The sequence below is a fragment of the Charadrius vociferus genome, unplaced genomic scaffold (assembly GCF_000708025.1).
Source record: "Charadrius vociferus isolate BGI_N301 unplaced genomic scaffold, ASM70802v2 scaffold828, whole genome shotgun sequence".
NCBI lineage: Eukaryota > Metazoa > Chordata > Aves > Charadriiformes > Charadriidae > Charadrius > Charadrius vociferus.
The window spans coordinates 195,955-214,231 of NW_009649708.1; the positions used below are offsets into that span (position 1 = coordinate 195,955).

Consider the following 18,277-nt stretch of genomic DNA (forward strand, 5'->3'; position numbering starts at 1 on the left):
GCAGCAGGAGAACGCCCAGGGGGAGGAGCCAGTCAGCGTTGGGAGCGTGGCTGGAGGCGGTCGCTACGACGGGCTGGTGGGGATGTTTGATCCCAAAGGACGGAAGGTGCCCTGCGTGGGGGTCAGCATTGGGATCGAGCGGATCTTCTCCATCCTGGAGCAGAGAGTGAAGGTAGGTGGTGCATGGCATGGGGAAAGGCTCTAGGAAGCCATCTATTGTTTGCTACAGAGCTCTACAACTTCACCATATTCAAGAGTAGAGAATTTGGGGGGAGAAGATGGTTCCTTTCATGCCTGAATGTCCGTGCACAAAAGACACAGCCATTTTCTGCAGCCCATCAGGATGCAGGCATGGGCAGCTGAGGGCAGCATTTCGTAGCAGACGCCTACGAATTGTTTGAGACAGGCCCTGAGCTCTGGTCCTATCTCTGAACTTTGTGCCCAAGTGACTTTGCTGTTGTCTCTTCGCTGTGAAGTTTTCTGACCCTGGGGATTGTGAAGTGATGAATTTGGTAGCAGCTGTGGCACTCTGTAATGAGCACCCTAGGAAAGCCAGTGAGGAATTTCGTCACTCTGCATTTAGTTCTGAGCTTGTCATTCACAGCAAGTGAGGCTGAGGGAATCTGTGTGTACCTGAAGAATCAAAGGAGACATCAGAAAGCTGTCCAGGTCCCATCCAGGGGTGGGAAAGGAAGTCCAAGGTCCCACGGGAACAGCAGCACAGGATTAAGTAGTGTGTCACAATGCAGATTCTCTGGGGGACTCATTAAATGTGCCCAGGTTGTCTTATCTGTGCACTCTTTTTGCTTCTGGAAGGTTAGCCTTGCTCAGTAGTGTTCATTGAACGGTGATGGTTAGCTTTTAAGCATGCTTGTTTTAAGGAGCATGTTAAGGTCTGAAGATAAGGTGAGATGAGCTTCTGCAGATTCCCTCAGAGCCCGTCACTCCCACCAGCATGTCTCTCCCTGCAGGCTTCTGGGGAGAAAATTCGAACGACTGAGACACAAGTGCTGGTGGCTACACCTCAGAAACACTTAGTCGCTGCGAGACTGAAGCTCATTTCCGAGCTGTGGGACGCAGGGATCAAGGTAAAAGTAAGGACTTGGGCCTTGGCACTGGTACAGGTGAGGGTGGGAGAGCCTGAAGGGAGCTGTGGCACAGTAAGACCAACTCCATTAGTTGTGTGTCTCTTCACGATCTGGGCCTGTCTGAGATCTAGCAGGCAGAGAACAGCCAAGAGCACTAAAATCAACCGCTTGCTGCAGAAATAATGAGCCAGTTTTCTGTGGGGTTTTGTGCTGGCTGTTTTGCTCCAAGATCCATCAGAGCAAATTTTGTGTTAATGATTCACCTTTTCCACTCCCTCCTAGGCAGAGATGCTGTACAAGAAGGACCCTAAACTGCTGAAGCAGCTGCAGTATTGCGAGGACACGGGGATCCCCCTTGCTGCCATTGTAGGAGAGCAAGAGCTGACAGATGGTGTCGTCAAGCTGCGAGATGTTGCAACAAGAGAGGAGGTGAGAATGCCTTTTTACACTGGGTTTCAAAAGTGCTTCCAAAACTCTAGATTATTGAAAGGCTCTGGGTTCTCCCTCAGTGACATTGTTGCTTTGGGGAGCTGTAGCACAGATCTATTGGCTGACTGCTCCAGAAAACCAGTCACAAACTGCATTGGTATCCACAGCAAGTCCTTGGGGTGATCAAATGGTGCTCTGTTCAGGGTTCTAGTCGTGCTACCTCCTTCTCTCCGTTTGCTTTGTAGGTTGATATCCCAAGAGAAAAGCTGCTTGAAGAGATCAGAAGGCGGCTGGAGCCCTAGGACTTTTCTGCCCAGAGCTGCTTGACTGAACTGCTGTACAACTGGAAACCTCCAGTGCCCTTAGAAAACCTGCTGAAATCTGGTCACCTGAGGCTCATCTGCCTGGGCTAAGGCAGTGTCAACACAGGGTATCTCCTTGGAAAGGAGCAAGAGGGTTTTAAAAGCTACGGACAGTGCAGTCACCAGGTTAATCTTCTGGTTAACTGCTCTGAAGGATGGGTCAAGCTTGTGGGTTCCTAATATTGCAGTACCTGTGACTCTGCAGCCATTTCCATCTGCTGTAGGCAGTCGTGGTGGTGGCTCTGGAGTGTGTGTATGGAAACCTGTGGTGCATTAGGTACCCGCAGGGTCAGGACGTAGGGAGAGGGTGGCAGTGGAAGGCCACCCCCACCCCTCTGAGGGCTGCAAGCTGGGCTCTGCCGTCGGGTACAGGGCCAGGAGTGCTCCGGGGGCAGCCTGGCCTGGGGAGAGCACGGGCTGCACCCGAGGTGGGGACACAACAGGGGGCTGGTGCAGCTGCGCGGGCAGGCTCTGGCTGGGGCGAGTGTGGAGGAACTCTGTATTTTTATATATTAAAAAGAAAAAAAAACCAAACCCAAATCGCCCCCCGGGCGTTTATCGGAGCTGCGCGACGTCGGCGCGTTTCCCCGCAGTCTTCGGGCCGCTGAGGGAAGGGCCCGTTGCCGTGGCAACGGACGGGAGCGGCAGTGCGCAGGCGCAGCCCCCGTCCGGCGGCAGTGCGCATGCGCGGCGGCGGCGAGGCGGAAGTGCGCAGGCGCGGGCCGGCAATGGCGGAGGAGGCGGCGGTGCGGGCGCAGGCGGAGGCGGTGCGGCGGCTCAAGCAGGATAAAACCGATCCCGACGAGGTGCGGCCGGCCACCCAGGGGCTGGGAAGGGGTTGGCGGGGCTTCGGGGCGGAGTTGGGGAAGGGGGGTGCTGGGAGGTTGCTGGGAGTGGGGTGCTGGGAGACTGGTGTGACTGGGAGGGGGCAGCTGGCCTGGGGAGAGGCGGCTGGGGCACTCGGGGTGTTGGGATGGGGAAGAGGGGCATGGGGGGACCTGGGGGTGTTGGTGCTGGGCTGGAGAGAGGGCTGCTGAGGTGATTAGGGTGTGGTTGGGGTTGCTGGGTTTAGGGGGAGGGTGCTGTGGGGAACTGGGAGTACTGGTGTTGGTGTTGCTGGACTAGGGGTGGTGGCATTGGGAAGATGGGTGGTTTGGGCTGCAGAGCGGAGGGACTGAGGTGCCTGGGGAGACTGGCAGTGGGAACGGATGGTACTGCTGTTAGATTAGAGAGAGTGATGCTTGAGGGTGTTAGGGTTGGGAGGAGAATGCTGGAGACTGCCGTTGCTGGGGTACATGTAGCAGAAGCTGGTGGTGTGGAGGCTGGTAGGACGGGAGCAGGGAGTGCTCCTCTGGCGGCTGTAGGAGGCTGGGAATAGTGGATGTGTTGAGGCTGGGGAATCTGGGTGTACTGGGAATGCTGAGGCTGAAGGTATTGGGGAATGCCTGTGGGCTGGGCCTGGCAGGTGGGCTTACACCAGCTCTCTCCTTGTTCCCTCCCCAGATCGCCAAGGAGGTGGCAAAACTGCTGGAGATGAAGGCACAACTAGGGGGAGATGAGGGGAAACACAAGTTTGTGCTCAAGACCCCAAAGGTAACGTCCCCCAGCGCATGCACTCGCATGCCTCTCTGTATGCACAACCTGCTCCCGTATACACACAGCACCCCTCATGCACCTGTGTGTGCAGAATCTTAGGACAGACTTGCCTGTCTTTGGTCTCCTTTCTGTTTCCCTTTTCGCTTGTAGCAGCAGTGAAAAGAGAGGTGAAGACATCCCTGACAGCATCTGGCCCAGATACCCTACTAATTTAAAGACTTAATGGTGTTTCTGTGACAAGCCAACCCCACTAGCTGGTGTGGTCGGGAAATTAAATTCCCTTTTGGTCAAGTTTTGTCTTAGCTGCCCAGTGTGAGAGGTCTCGTATCTGCTTGAATTCCACTATTTGAAGTAAGGTCATGACTTGCATCACCCCGATGAGTTTAGGGCCAGGACTCTTCAGCTCTCGTAGCACCAACCCCACTAGTGCCTGCAGACATTGGCTTTTGTGGATCAAGGATCCTCAGGCAGGGCCTGTTCCCTGTTAACCTGGAGGGAGTGGATGGAGGGAGGTTGAGTGAACAGAGTGTAGCTCTGCTGGTGCGAGGCTCATTGCAAGGGAACTGCAAAGCGTAAGCCAGCCAAAGAAACTCAGATGCCTGGCAGTGTTTGCTAGAAATGTTCAGCACATGGTGAAATGTGAGGAGCAAGGGAGTGGGTTTTGGTCTTGCCTTAGTCTGTGGAAGTGGGTAATCCTGTTTACTGAGCAGGTCTGGCCAGCTGCTGACATTTTTTGTGTCTTCTTGCAGAAGGACCCTCCTTCTGGCTAAGCTTTTCAGTCCCCAGGTCCCTGAAAATAGTGTCTGGAATGCAATTTATGCTGAAATTTTTTGTATGCTGAGTGTTTCATCACTGTCAGCTGACCAGAGAGCAACTCCATTTCCATGCGGTGGTGTGGAGACAGTTGTGAATGTTGCTCACAAGTAAAATAGGTTATGTGAATGCCACTGACCTAGGAAATGCCTCAAAACTGTCTCCCTTGTCCATTTCCTTTATCATATGTTTTGGTAAATGTAACTGTGCTGTGAGACCTGGAAAGTGGAAGGCTATTTCACTGATTAAAGATGTGGAGAGAGGATTTTGCAGCTCTGTGAGTGCCAGGGATACAGCTTGGGTTTCCAGCCTGTCTCAGCCACGTCAGTGTACCGCAGAGAGCTGCTTTTCGCTGTGCGACCTGCAGGTGGGGTGTTATGAAGTGCCTGCTCTTTCTGCATCCTCTTTGACTTACTGCTAGTCCCTAGAAAAAGAAAGTGGGAGGTCTAGTTAATTAATAATGATTTATGTGTTGCTGAGAGCCTAAAGGTGGTCAATGAAATAATTAAAAGGGAGCACATCCCAGTGAACAGTAGACAGGTATTGCACTTTGAAAAGATGATTTGCTCTCTGTGTATATTTGGAAATTGTAGAGCTGCTGGTTGTTTCATAGCTTCAAAGCATGCCTGTCCTCTCATTCCTCCTCTCAGGGTGGCTCATTGTGCAAGGGTCTGGCTAATACGTTTGAACTGGAGCTGTGGACAGATCCTAGCTGTGCTGTCATACTCAGACATTCTGAACTCTCTGAGTGTTGGATCTGTGTTAGCTCCTTTGTTTCTTGCATGATGAAACTCCTGAATCGGATCTAGCCCTGCAGACCATGGCACTTCTGAGCTGTGTCCTGATGTTTTCCAGTATTATTCGGTGCTGCTTTTTACCGCCTCTCCCAATATCTGGTGTCTGGACGTGATCTCTCTGGCTTTGTTAGCAGTATGATAGCTTTTTCACATCACCTCTCACATCTGTCTCCACTGCATGCCTCTAACTCAGTGTGTCCTTCGCTCTTCTTTTCCTTACCTCACCCCAGGGCACGCGGGACTACAGCCCTAAGCAAATGGCCATTCGTGAGAGAGTCTTCAATGCAATCATCACCTGCTTCAAGCGCCACGGAGCAGAAGTCATTGATACGCCAGTGTTTGAGCTGAAGGTAAGTGAGGACACAGCAAGTTGGCTCAGCTGGTGAAGATCTAGCAGTTGAAAGCTTGCAATGTGTCAAGGGCTAAGTTTTCTTCTTCCATCTCTTAGGCGTCCTCCCTTTCTCTCCTTGTTTTCTGTGTGCTCTAGGGCTGATCCCTTTTCACTGAAGACGCTGTTTGGTTTTGTGTCCTTTTGTTGTAGGAGACGCTGACGGGGAAATACGGTGAAGACTCTAAGCTCATCTACGATCTGAAAGATCAAGGAGGAGAGCTGCTGTCCCTGCGCTATGACCTCACAGTATCCTGCCACAGCCAGTGTTGAGGGCTCTTCTCATCTTTGCTGCCCTCCTTTTGGGGCAGCGCTGTTGTTATGGTTTGAGAAACCTAAAACAACCCTTATTGTCATTCAAACAATTATTCTATCATCCAATGACCCCTCCCCACCTGGGAAGGGGAATCAGGGGAAAAAACAAGGAAACATGGGGGTTGAAATATAAACAGATTTAATAGAATAAGATTAGATAATTAACATTAACAGCACTGAAGAACCAATATTGATCTTGATACCAATATGGAATATGCAAAAATCATACTCAGCCAATTCTATCAGTAGGGAGCTGTGCACTCCCAGCAGCAGACAGTAAATATCGCGCACTATGGCTTCAGGAGGAAGGGAAGGGCTCAGGGCGCCGGCACTGGGGCAGGAGGTTCTCAGGATGGCAGCTGTCAGGGGAGAGAGAGAACTTCTCAGCAAACTTTCTAATTTATATTGAATATGATACTGATGGTATGAAATAATCCTGTTGGCCAGCTTGGGTCTCACTTCTCATCCCTGTACCTGACAAGCTTGAAAGCACGAGACCTTGAAACCCACACACCATAGCTGGCTATAAATATTTTCACAAATTCAGACACTAGAGTCTTCTAAAAGCGCAGTCTTCCCAAGTATTAGAAGAGAAATTAGTCCTGTGTCGCTCAAACCAGGACAGCTGTCCAGAGGGCAAGGGAGGAGGAGGGTGGACAGTCCTTTGGCTCTGACTGTATACCGAGAGGGAGTGTGGTTCAGTGGGTGCAGAACCCTTGCTCAGTTATTTACTGTATGTTGCATCTGTTTGGCCAAGTAACACTTGTATGTGGAGGGAAGGAAGATCTGTATTGAGCGGGGTTTCTCCTACAGCAGGGTGCGCAGACGAGGCTGCTGCAGTACACAGCCCGTGTGAGACTGAGGTCCAACCTGAGGTGGTGCTGGAAGATGCCTGTCGGGACACTTAATGGCAGCATGTGTGGGCCGTCTCTTGGACAGTTGTGGAGACCTTGGGGAGCTGTGGCAAGCGCAGCCATCTCTTAGCAGTTGTTTTGCCCCACGGGTGTGTGCCACACTGTGCTGGGTGTTGGGGAGATAGTGAGGACCCAGCACTGCCTGTGACTGATAACTGGGTGGGGTGATCCCTCCCTGTTCCCATCCTTAACCCTACTGTCTCAGGTGCCCTTCGCTCGCTATTTGGCGATGAACAAGATCACCAACATTAAGCGGTACCACATCGCTAAGGTCTACAGGCGGGACAACCCGGCCATGACAAGGGGCCGCTACAGGGAGTTCTACCAGTGTGTGAGTTTGGCCATTGCCAGGGATGCTGCTGAGCGGGGGTGTAGGCTGGGCAGCGCTTGTGGGGATGTAGCACCACAAAAACGTAGGGCCAAAGGTTGTGTTACCCTGTAGTGGCCTCTCCTGTGGTGTTGAAAAGCTCAGGAGGATCCACTTATCTCCTTATGGGTGTGAAAAACAGCTTGAGAGTGGGAGAGGAGGATGGCTGGCACACGGGGTGCTGGTGCATCAGGGAACTTTGCAATACAGCCCCCAGTTGCCCCAGGTACGTGGTGTGCTTTGCACTGTGGAGGAGGGCAGCTCCTTTCTCTGTCCCCCAGTGCTTGCCAGCATAGTGGAGAGAAAGAATTTCCTTCTGATCCCAAATCTGGCAACAGTTGAACTCTTGGCTGTGTTAGCAGGACGCATGAACCAGGCAAGCAAGTGACTCAGCCATAGCATATGCTGCTTCTGTCCCACGCTTAGTCAATCTGTTTCAAAGGAAGGGAAAAACCCTGAGGCCAAATTACAGAACAGGTAAGAAAGCAATTTCCTTTGTGGCTTTCTCGGATGGAGTGTGGTAGCCCCAAGGAATGGCTTTGTTCCGCTGCACTAACACAGTCCCCAGGGCTTCATACTGCAAACACATTCCTGTTTGAGAAATTCCAGTTCCATCATACAACCCCTGTAGATACTTTCCACCTCCACCTTGTTGAATTCTGGTTTCCAGACAACTTGAGGTCTTTGCCTGCTCTCTCATCTGAAAGACTGTTCCAAGATCTCACTCCTAGGATAGCTAGAAATAGTTTTCTAATATCCAGACTAAACTTGTGTCTGATTGTTTACTTCTCCTTGTGCCAGCGCAGGTCTTTAAATGGTAGCTATCCTCCCTTGATGTGGATTCTTCCCAATTCCCAGATAAACATTTGGGAAACATTTAGAGAAATCTTCCCCTCCTTAGGTCATGTAAATCAAGCTCTGTTGCCTTCTCTCCCAGGAGATGCTTTGCTCAGTCTAGCAGCTTTTTTCTGCATCTTTTCTTAAAAATAATTCACCAGCCCTTGGTTGTTTTTTTTTTTCGGTGAGGTTTCACCTGTGCCACGAACAGTGGTAGCAGCGCTTTCCTGACTGTAGCAGACCTCACCCAACTTCCACGGGGATTGCATCAGCCTTTCTTGCACTCTGCTGATTGGGGATTAACTGATGTGATCTTATCTTTTTCCTCCTCCATTGCCCTAATTTATTTTGGAAGCTTAGGGAAGCCAGGTTGAAATTTACCCACGTAATTAAAATTATTCTTGTCCTCAGAATCTTACTGAGGGCTTTGCATTTGGGGATTCATAAATGAGCGGTCTCTTGTTGCTTCTGTGTTTTATTTCTCTCTGAGCAGTGATGTTGTCTTTGCTATTTTCCAATCACAGGGTACCAGCCTATTAAAACATCTTGCTGTTGTGCTTTGGGTCTATGTGCTAGTTCATCTGGTAATCTGTGGTGCAAAGCACTCGGGCGTTCTGATTTCTTTCTCAGTCTTGGCAGTTGAAGCTTTGGTTTTGCCTCAGTGGAGATTGCTTATGTTGTTTTCTTCCCTGATCATTAGCTTGATTGGCGTGTGTATTAAAAAAAGAATATCCTAAGAATCAAGGTGAAACATTTGGCATTTAAGTCATACCAAATAATAAGTAGTTTTCTCCTCCCCTTCCTGATTTCTTTGTTCTATTTATTTACTGCTGATAATCTCTCTGCTGTCTCCTTGTTGTTGTTTTTCAAGGATCTCTGTTTCAAAGCATATCGTGCAGTAAACAGCTGCGTCAGAGGCAGGGAGCAGGTCACACACCTCCAGAAGCAAAACAGCTTCTTGCAAACTGGCTGCACTGGCCACAACACAGAATACAAACTCGTTGCAGTGCAGTGGGCACAAGACCACTGCCACCTTCAATGAAAGAGGGTCATAACCCACATCCTGTCCCCTCTGGATCCTACTAGGGAGGGCTAGTGCTGCTTTACATCCCATTTCTGTTGCTTTTTGTAAACAAACTGCTGTTAACAGCAGAGTTGAAGCTGTGTCGCTGCAGCCACACTAGCGGTCCTTAATTGCTCACTGCCTTTTCCTGTGCCCCAGGATTTTGACATCGCTGGCCAGTTCGACCCGATGATTCCCGATGCCGAGTGCCTGAAGATTGTGCACGAGATCCTGAGTGACCTGCAGCTTGGGGACTTTCTTGTTAAGGTGAGACCGGGTGGGTTTCTCTGTGCCACGGTGAGAAGCAGCAGTCGTTGTTCCTGTAGTTTTACACAGTGGCACCTGTTCCCACTCTAACGCCCACCAAAGCCTGATCCAGAAGCCATAGTTCATCCCACCTCTCTGCATCCTCATGCTAAAAGGCTGGACCTCAGCTCAGACCTACCTTTAGCTGGCAATGCAGGGAGGTTTCCTGGGGCTGCAGTTGAGTTCTCTCTAGCACTAACCACAGTCCCCTGCAAAACATCCAGCAGCCAACTAACCAGGTGACTGTCCTATTCACTGCCTGCAGTAAAATGCAGGCTCTGGCCCAGCATCTCAGCATTGTCCCAGCTCCTGATTTCCCTTAGGTAGGGACATCTGCTCAGTGTGAGCGCTGTGTTGTCTGCAGACTCCTGCCTTCCCACCAAGTCCTTTTTGGGGTTGAGGCCTCTTCCAGAAGATGACCCATACCCTCCTGTATGTTGAGATTGCTATTTGCATCAAAACACCTCTGTTGCCTTGGTGTGGCAGCAAATGGTACAGGTCAGGCAGGAAGGGGAACGGTTTGCAGCAGTAGGAGACCGATGGGTAGGAGTGCCTGATGTACAGGAGGGTGGTGGGAACTCTGAGAGGGACCAAGAGCTGGGTCTTTGCTGCGCTCTGCAGGGGAGGTGAGCAGTGTGGGCTGCATGTTGCGCTTCTATGTGCAGCCCCCACTGGGTAGGGGGACAGTTACCTGCCCTCGAACCCGTCTGGGATGAGCTGAGGAGCTCTGCACAGGAACTGCCTCTCCAGCTATTGTGTGTTTGGACAGTGGTGAAAGCGAATGCCTTTGAGGATGAAAAGGCAGCTCTGCAACGGGGAATGGCAGAATAACCTGCCTGCAGTTATTCTTGTCTTCCATGAGCCACTGTCAGGTTTGTGTTGATGCTGGAGGGTTACAAACTCCCGAGCAGTCTTTGTTTCTGTCTAATTTAATTGCAAATGTTCTCACTACCCATGGAAATGTTGAGTCCAGTTGATCCTTTGGTGTCAATTACCTACTATTACAGAGCATAATTAAAGTATACTACCAACAAAAAAATAATTCCTTAGCAAGCTTTTAACATAATCAGAGGTCCCTTTGTTCTTACACTGAGAGAGCAGGGTAATGCACTGAATTCATCTCCTTAGTCTGTAGCTGTTTTTACATGTCCTCATGAAAGGACTCACTAGGCCCCGTTGGTTTTTCTTCTCTGTTGAGTGGAGGTGTCTGTGGCTCTAGAAGGAGACTACAATAGCTCTACCCAGGCTTGGTAGTAGTCAGTTGTGTTAGCTGGCCTGCTGCGGGCAGAGAGGCAGCTCAACTCCCCAGAAATGGGAGAGAGACTTAAAACTCGAGAGGAGAAAAACTGGACACAGCTGAAGCATCTGTTTGAGTTCATAGCTAATGACTTGCTCTCTCTCCCCCAGGTCAACGATCGGCGCATCCTTGATGGGATGTTTGCGGTTTGTGGTGTCCCAGACAGCAAGTTCCGAACAATCTGCTCCAGTGTTGACAAACTGGATAAGGTACGGGCTGGAGCCCTGGGCTGCAACTGCCGCTGATGGAGTTTCAGTGAGTCTCTGTCCTTCTGGGCTGCTCTTACCACAGTCCATGAGAATTGGCTGGAAAATGCTGATAAACATTGAGTTCTTGTTCCCCCCTTTCTCTGGAGGGGAGGCACACGGAGCACAGCAGTCACATAGGAAAACTGCATCCTGTGCTTTCTTCTCCAGTATCCCATGAGGTCCTGACGAATGGAAAGGAGGGAGGGGAATTGCTCTTCCCGTGGGATATTCAACATCCGAAACATTAGCCTTCTTAATGTGCTGCTGCTTATGAACCAGAGTCATGAAAACCTGCCCCCAGGACTAGGCTGAGGCATTGAAAAGCCTTTTCAAATGTGTTAGGTTCAGTCGGGTGGTGTGAGGAATCACAGCTGTGTCCTGGATAGAACAGCCTAGATTATCTCAAAAGATCATCCGGTCCAACCTTTACTAAAATTTCAGACTTCAGTTGCAGGGTGAGCATGACATAAACGGTAAATCTCTGTGGTAATGCAGGAGTAGAGAAGTGCAGTTGTAAGTGACAATCTCTAATCGTAGTCTGTAAGACAGCTTGCAGGTGACAGGGCTGAGTTAAGTGGAAATCCACAGGTGAGTAGGCTGCCAGAGTTGTGTTGTCCAGGACCCTATTCATAAATACTGTCCTGCAAGCTGGTCCTATTCTCGATTGGTGATGTGATGTGTAGCATCTCTGCTGAGGACAGGGAGTCTGCAGCATGCGCATGTTGCTGGCCAGGCTGTTTCAGTATGATCGGGACACCGCTGGACAGCGTGTGCCTCTGGCTGCTTGTGGGACCCTCAGGAGTCGGTGAGGAGCAGCGGGGAGGCAGCAGAGACGTGAAGTGGAGGTGTATGGATGAGATGTATTTTACCTGCAAGTAGAGAAAAGGATTTGGAGTGAGAAGGAGTTAGAGATCAGAAACACAGAACTGAAACGTAACACCAGCAGCACATTCCTGCCATCTGGGCAGGGAGAGGCTGGTTTGTTTGGTGGTGTGCTGCCCTGTGTGCCCCCACAGCATGTCTTAACTCTCACCTGTGGCTGCCATCAGTGCAAGCATGTTTTGCTAGGAACACGGTTCCTTGGGGCTGGCCTAGAGTCTGCAGCACTCTAGTGGGGCAGATGTGGTCACAGGGACAACATGCTGCTCGGTGCTGTAATCTCTCTTCCCGGTGCTGTGAGCGGTGGTAGCCCATCCCGTGTCTCCTGGTCACCTCATTCACACCTCTCCTGGTCTGGGCACATAGCACAGGTGCTTTTATAAAGCATGCTGTGTGTAGACGTTGCTGTTTCTGTGGCTTACTTGGGTTTGGTGTGACACAGAATAGCCCTCTGTATATGCAGCTGCTTCTGTAAGACACAAGGCAGGAGGTACCTACGTGTTTGTGCTCAGCAAGCTGCCTCAAGAGCACTGGCTGTTCTTATGGTCTCTAAGGGATTCGGGCCCTTATGTGGCCCTTTGGGAGGAGGGAAAGGTGCCAGTGTAGGTAAAGCTTTTTATTTGCAGCTGATTGTCTTGGCTGTGGGCCCTAATCAGATAGAAAGATGCTGGAGATCAGTCTATAAATGTGTATACAGTCATGTGTATACACTCTTCTGCCAATAGCTAAGGAAGAGGAACCTTAAAAAGAAATGCAATCTAAAGCCTCAGTTTTCTTGGCTCGGGATCTGAAGCAGAATTTGGAGGCAGATTTCTGTGTGTGTTCAGAGTCATGTTGGGGAAACTGTGGGCTGACTGCTTAAAGGAGTGCTCCTAACCTTCCCGTGAAACCCTGTTAAACAAAGCGGCCTGGTATCTCGTCTCCTGTGTTCTCGTTGCTTTGTTCAAGGATGAACTGTGTTTTCCTTTGGAGGCCTTGTCTGATGGTCAAATCAAGGCAACTAGAGGAAGGCTCACTTAAAGCCCTGCTAGCAGTGAGATACGTTGCAAAGGCATGACCAAAGTGTAGGGTTTGGGGCTGTGTATGTGTGGAAAAGCAATAGGGAGGGAGGATTGGTCTTCTTTAGAATGGGATAATCTCCTTGTTTTCATACCTGTGATTTACCTCAGTGCAGCTGCATGTGATTAAGACTCTGTTTCTCTTTGACCCCTTGGTCAGTGGGAAAACTGCAGCGTGTTCTGCTTTACATTGGGTTTTTGCATGACCCAGCCACCTCCTCACACCTTTCCAGGTGGTAGGCATGACCAGCAACGCTTTCTTGACTGGTGTTTGTGACTAAGTACCTAACCAGGGAAAGCACAGCAGCAAGACATCTCCTGAACTCAGTACTGTTACAGTACAGATGTTTGATTTCTGGCCATAAATCAAAACTATTTGTCCTGAGGCTTCAAGTTTCTGGGCAGCTTTGCTGACTGCAGGGTTGGGATACAGACTGTGCAGAGGTACAAGAAATGGAGTTATGACCGTATGACCATGCTCTGAGAGCATTTGCTCTGCGGCTTCTCTCATGCAACTATTAACCACGCTGACACTGGTGGAGTTCTGCTGTGTAAAGATCTGTTGAGGGCAGATATGTCTGTCTGTACTGGGCAGGACCACCAGAGACTTTCCCCAGGAGAGAACACATCCCTGGAGCAGTGGCTGATGTTCTTCTCTTCCCCTCGCAGATGCCATGGGAAGAAGTGAAGAATGAGATGGTAGGAGAGAAGGGGCTCTCTCCTGAGGCTGCGGATCGCATTGGGGAGTACGTCCAGCTTCATGGTGAGCACTGTGGGGTCGAGCCCTTGGCCTCGTTCCTCCAGGCCGGGCAGGCAGGGCCAGCGACACGGGTGCAAGGTGCACACACAGCTGGCCGGGCCCTTTGTCGCGGCTGCTGCTGCACTGGCAGACCTGAGGCATGGCTCGCTCCCACAGGTGGCCTGGAGCTGATCGAGCGGCTTCTGCAGGACCCCAAGCTGTCCCAGAACAAGCTGGCCAAGGAGGGGCTGGGGGACATGAAGCTGCTGTTTGAGTACCTGACCCTGTTTGGCATCACGGGGAAGGTGAGGAGGGGCAGAGGCAGGAGGGGGTGCTGCCCCCGTGGTCGGGCAGCCTGGGCCTCCTGAGTGCACCCCGTGACGGGGCTTCCCTGTGTCCTACAGATCTCTTTCGACCTGAGCCTGGCGCGAGGTCTGGACTATTACACGGGGGTGATCTTTGAGGCTGTCCTGCTGCAGCAGGAGAACGACCATGTGGAGGAGCCAGTCAGCGTTGGGAGCGTGGCTGGAGGCGGTCGCTACGACGGGCTGGTGGGGATGTTTGATCCCAAAGGACGGAAGGTGCCCTGCGTGGGGGTCAGCATTGGGATCGAGCGGATCTTCTCCATCCTGGAGCAGAGAGTGGAGGTAGGTGCCTTTAGTGCTCAGCTAAGCATGGAGAAAGAGCAAGGATTTACATCCTCCGTATGTACCCCAAGTCCTGCAGATGCTGAAGTGAGCCTTCCTTGCTGCAGTCTTTGGAGAAGCCAGACAGGCCTCTTCTGTGCTCTGCAGCAGGAGTTAGAACCAGGACATGATCTCCTGTTTTCTCTGGCTTGGGAGATGAGCTCTGGGGCTTTCACTGCATACAAGATCCCTTTTCCATCAGCCCTTGGAGGTGGCTTTTTCAACTGCAGCTGGAGGGGTCACTTTAATCCTCGGCAGTACCAGGTACCCAGGTCAGGTGCCTTAGTGTTCCCCACTGCATTAGACATCTGTGTGACCCCACGTCCTCCTTGCCAATGCGATGTTGCTCTGCAAGGCTGCAGGGAGACAGCAGCCTCGCATGTCTGCTCATCCTGCCTGAGGCACTACAGCGACCAGTCAGGGATCGGGTGTCCCAGGGCAGGGAGTGCAGCACTTCTGGGGCTTTACCAGTTACCTTTTTCCTATTCCCCCCTCCTCAGAGTTGCTGTACCAATGTGTTGTCCACCGTCCCAATCTGTGGGTGTTAAATAGGTCTTTGTAGGCTCCCAAAACACTGCCGCACGTTTCCCTCTCCCAGAGGCTTGTTATGGGGAGTTCTGTCTTGGCAGTCAGACACAGCTGGGATTTCTAAGTGGAAACAATTTTTCCCCCACCACCTACAGTCCTGGCCCGGTTTGTTCCTCTGCAGGTGACCTTTTTAAAGGCTTCTCCCTTCAGCGAAAGCAGTGGCAGGAAAATGCCACTTTGAGTATTCAGCATCTGCCACTGGAGCAGGTGGCTCCTGATGGCACTGGAGCATCTCGACTCACTGCTGTTAATCTAACCCATAGTTAGGTTAACCCTGTAGAGCAGGCAGCTGCCTCTCTCCAGCTTCTGCCGGGTCTGCTGCTCCTGAGCTGCTTGGAGCAGATCTCTGGGAGGCCCTTGGGTGGGGAGGAGCAGTCTCTAGGCAGAAGCTGGCAGGGAAAATTGCTCATTCTCAGCACGTCCTCCAGCCTGCATGCCAGCGTTAAGCCCCTATCAAGGAAAAACAGCAGAAGATGTGATTCTGCTCCAGGATGGGATCTGTGGGGCCTCCCCTGACTCTCCTGAGTTTATGCTGTTTATCTCACTGAGCCTGATCCTCTTCACCACTAAATTCCTGGGCCTGAGGTGGGGACCTGTCCTGCTCATAGGGTCTCTCATATCTCTGTATGTCTGTGGCATCTTTTGAGCCTTGTCCCCTCTCTAGGCCTCTGAGGAAAAGATCAGGACAACAGAGACACAGGTGCTGGTGGCCTCTGCCCAAAAGAAGCTCCTTGAAGAGCGGCTGAAGCTCATCGCCGAGCTGTGGGATGCTGGAATCAAGGTATGACCAGGTGATGGCCAAGTCAGGAGCTGCCTGGTCCACTCTCTGTGCCAGGAATGGTCCGGATCTGTCTTTGCTTTGGGAGGAAGGATCTTGGGGAGAAGGTGGGCAGCAGACTGCCTTCCTGAATGGAGCCTGCCTCTTCTCGGTGTCCCGAATTAGACGTTCTCCAGGAGGGCCTGGGCAGCGTCACTTGGTTAACGCTGTAACGCTGCAGGAGTTGCTCTGTGTTACCTCAGGGGAGATTCCCAAAGCGGGCAACGCTCCAGCCCCTGCTGCGTGGCAGTGTGGGATACCACACTGCTTCCAGCATAAAAGCACAAAACCCCACAGGGCCTTGCAAGAAGCGGGGAGTGGGGACAGGGAGGAGCCTGGGCTGGTTTCGGCAGGCTGAAGGGACGCTGTGTGGCAGGGCCCTGCTCCCTGTCTGCTGAGGGCAGAGTCCCTGGATGGCTGAGAAGAGGAGAATGCCTGGGTGCTCCGCCGGGCTCCAGACCCTGTGGGGGACACCACAGGGGTCAGCTTGACACAGAGCAGAGCTAGTGACCCGGTGTTTTCCCAGGATAAGCAGTATCTTGTGAGTACATTTGAGCTGTGCTGCATTTCTTGTTAGCTGTACTGCCTGGCCTTCTCTCTCACCAGTCTGCTCACCAGACGGCGATTAGCAGACTGGCCCAGCAGTGCCTGGTTGAGAGGTTGCAGAGAAACAGGCTGGTGCTGATCGTGACGCTATGCTCTGGTTCTCTTCCAGGCAGAAATACTGTACAAGAAGAACCCCAAGCTGCTGAATCAGCTGCAGTACTGTGAGGACACGGGCATTCCCCTTGTTGCCATCGTGGGTGAGCAGGAACTCAAGGATGGAGTCGTCAAGCTGCGGGTCGTGGCAACCAGGGAGGAGGTGAGTCCCGTGGTGGCTTGGCGTGAGGGGCTACTTGCCCCTTCGCCCCAGCTCAGGCCAGCCCTCCAGACCCATCCGTACCCGGCTCTGCGGCGCTGCCCTCAGGTTGTACACAGCAAGGTGGCTTTGCCAGCCTGACTGTAGTGCCCTAAGGGGAGATCAAGGGGAGTAACCCACTTCTACCTGATGTGAAAAGCCTCCCAGGCTTAACAAAGCTGCTTAGGCAGAAGGTGCGGCAAGGGGAGGGCTCTCCACGCGCAGTAGGCAGAGGGGTGCGAGCCAGGGCTGGCAGACTCAACGTGAGGCCTGTGGGTGGATGGTGGGTACACCTTGTTGGTGCACTTTCGGAGTCTGTGTGAGGCAAATTTTCCCACCCCTCTTGACTTGCTGTGGAGCACGTGCCCTGGTGTCATTTTGCCACGGAGCCCCCTGTAACAGGTTCTCAGGATTTTCTACATTGGCTTCCTCATTAGATCTTTTCAAGCAGTGGTCTCTCCAGGGATTTCTCTAACACTCCACAGTCCAGTTCCTCACCCCGTGCAGTTTCGTGGAGCTGTGGAGCACTGTTGTCTCCAACTCTGGAGTGTCTCCCATCACGTGGAGTCCTTGAACTCCTAGCTACTCCTCGGTTCAGGAGCTTGAAGCATGTGGGGGCAATTCAATGGGCTGTATGGCTGCTCCTGCTTTCCCTCCAGAGCGTGGGACCATCGCTGAAGGTCCTGGAGGTGCTCTGTTGCAACAAGCAGGACCAGGACTGATCTGTGCACTGGTCTTGGTTTTGGAACCAGTAGGAAAGACTGGGAAGAGTGTTGCTCTCACAGTCATTGGGCAGGAGAGCACTCGGCAGGGTTGCAGGCAGGTGCTTGCTCTCACAGGTTGGGACTGTGACAGCACCATGGTGTGATCTCCTGAGACAAAGGGCCCCGAAAGCAGTTGGGGGGACATCCCTCTGGGAACAGAGAAGGTCACAATACGTGAAGCCACTGGTGTTGTATTTGAAGCAACTTTGTGCTCCCCTCTGTGTAGGTCAACGTTCGCAGGGAGAGCCTGGTTGAGGAGATCAGGATGCGAACGAGCCGGCCATAAACCCCTTCGGGATGCGTCTCCTGGTTTGTTGGATCCTGGCTGACAGATTTCCTCCTGTAAATGCCTTCACCAGGCCACGTGGCAGCGGGTGTGGGGTCCCGGGGGGGACGGGACGGCTGTCAAAGGTGTATTTATTCTTGTCTCGTGCCCTCCCTTTCCCGGCGGGAGCGGAGAGGCTGCACCGACTCCTACGACATGCTCTGGCCCTCGAGTATGTCGTTGGAAAGATGTTTTGTGAGTGGCTCTGGCAAACGCCGTCGCTGGGGGTGACACGTGGAGCGCCATGCTCTTAGCGGACCCCGGGGTCGGGGTCGTGGCTGCGGCTTCTTGTTCCCGTCGCTTTGAATAAACATCCCGCCCCATCTCTGTGCTCTGGCTGGGGGGAGGTGACCTTATCCCAAGCCAAACGTAAAGGCGCTGCTCCCAGAAACATAATAAATCTCTCTCTCCCACTCCTTGACTCCTGTCCCTGCTCTCTGCTGGGGGCAGGGATTCACTGGTGTTTTTAAATGTCACCGTGGACGTTTCTTCAGCTGCGGCGCTCCCCCCTTCCCTCCGCACCCCACCGCTGCTCCCAACCCCTGCAAAGCTCCCACCGGCCAAGCCGGAGCTCCCTGCGTGGGTTCCCTGTGGGTTCCCCGTGCCCCGCTCACCGCGGGTGGCTTTGGGCTACTGACCCACTCGCCCAGCTTCCTGCCCCAAACTAGGTGGTTTGGGTGGTTTTGTTGTTTTTTTTTTTTTT

At 52.3% G+C, this 18,277-nt stretch overlaps 2 protein-coding genes across 4 annotated transcripts in view; both read left to right on the forward strand.

Moving 5' to 3' along the window:
• LOC104291448 (histidine--tRNA ligase, cytoplasmic-like) overlaps positions 1 to 1,819 on the forward strand; it is a 7,239-nt gene extending 5,420 nt beyond the window's left edge. The window contains exons 6-9 of the mRNA XM_009890682.1: positions 5 to 172; positions 972 to 1,088; positions 1,371 to 1,517; positions 1,763 to 1,819. Coding sequence (XP_009888984.1) covers positions 5 to 172; positions 972 to 1,088; positions 1,371 to 1,517; positions 1,763 to 1,819 — 489 coding nt within the window. The remainder of the gene's footprint in view (positions 1 to 4; positions 173 to 971; positions 1,089 to 1,370; positions 1,518 to 1,762) is intronic.
• A 777-nt stretch (positions 1,820 to 2,596) lies between these two features.
• Positions 2,597 to 17,535, forward strand: LOC104291438 (histidine--tRNA ligase, cytoplasmic). Of its 3 annotated transcripts, XM_009890671.1 has the most exons (13): positions 2,597 to 2,685; positions 3,383 to 3,472; positions 5,316 to 5,435; positions 5,627 to 5,722; positions 6,908 to 7,033; positions 9,129 to 9,236; positions 10,683 to 10,781; positions 13,427 to 13,520; positions 13,674 to 13,801; positions 13,901 to 14,143; positions 15,435 to 15,551; positions 16,303 to 16,449; positions 17,476 to 17,535. In XM_009890671.1, the coding sequence occupies exons 1-13, from the start codon at positions 2,608 to 2,610 to the stop codon at positions 17,533 to 17,535; spliced, it is 1,506 nt and encodes a 501-aa protein (XP_009888973.1). In that variant the 5' UTR covers positions 2,597 to 2,607. The 3 variants fall into 3 exon arrangements, with proteins under 3 accessions (XP_009888973.1, XP_009888975.1, XP_009888976.1); XM_009890673.1 differs by lacking the exon at positions 2,597 to 2,685 and having other exon boundaries at positions 3,395 to 3,472; positions 6,908 to 6,973; XM_009890674.1 differs by lacking the exons at positions 2,597 to 2,685; positions 5,627 to 5,722; positions 6,908 to 7,033 and having other exon boundaries at positions 3,395 to 3,472.
• Positions 17,536 to 18,277: the final 742 nt, after the last annotated feature.

What these genes read in the sequence shown, in the direction of transcription:
- LOC104291438 (XM_009890671.1), top strand. Translation starts at nt 2,608, where the DNA reads ATGGCGGAGGAGGCGGCGGTGCGGGCGCAGGCGGAGGCGGTGCGGCGG. An exon ending in TTGGGGACTTTCTTGTTAAG is followed by an intron (nt 9,237 to 10,682) that starts GTGAGACCGGGT and finishes TCTCTCCCCCAG; the next exon opens with GTCAACGATCGGCGCATCCT. An exon ending in TGTGGGATGCTGGAATCAAG is followed by an intron (nt 15,552 to 16,302) that starts GTATGACCAGGT and finishes GTTCTCTTCCAG; the next exon opens with GCAGAAATACTGTACAAGAA.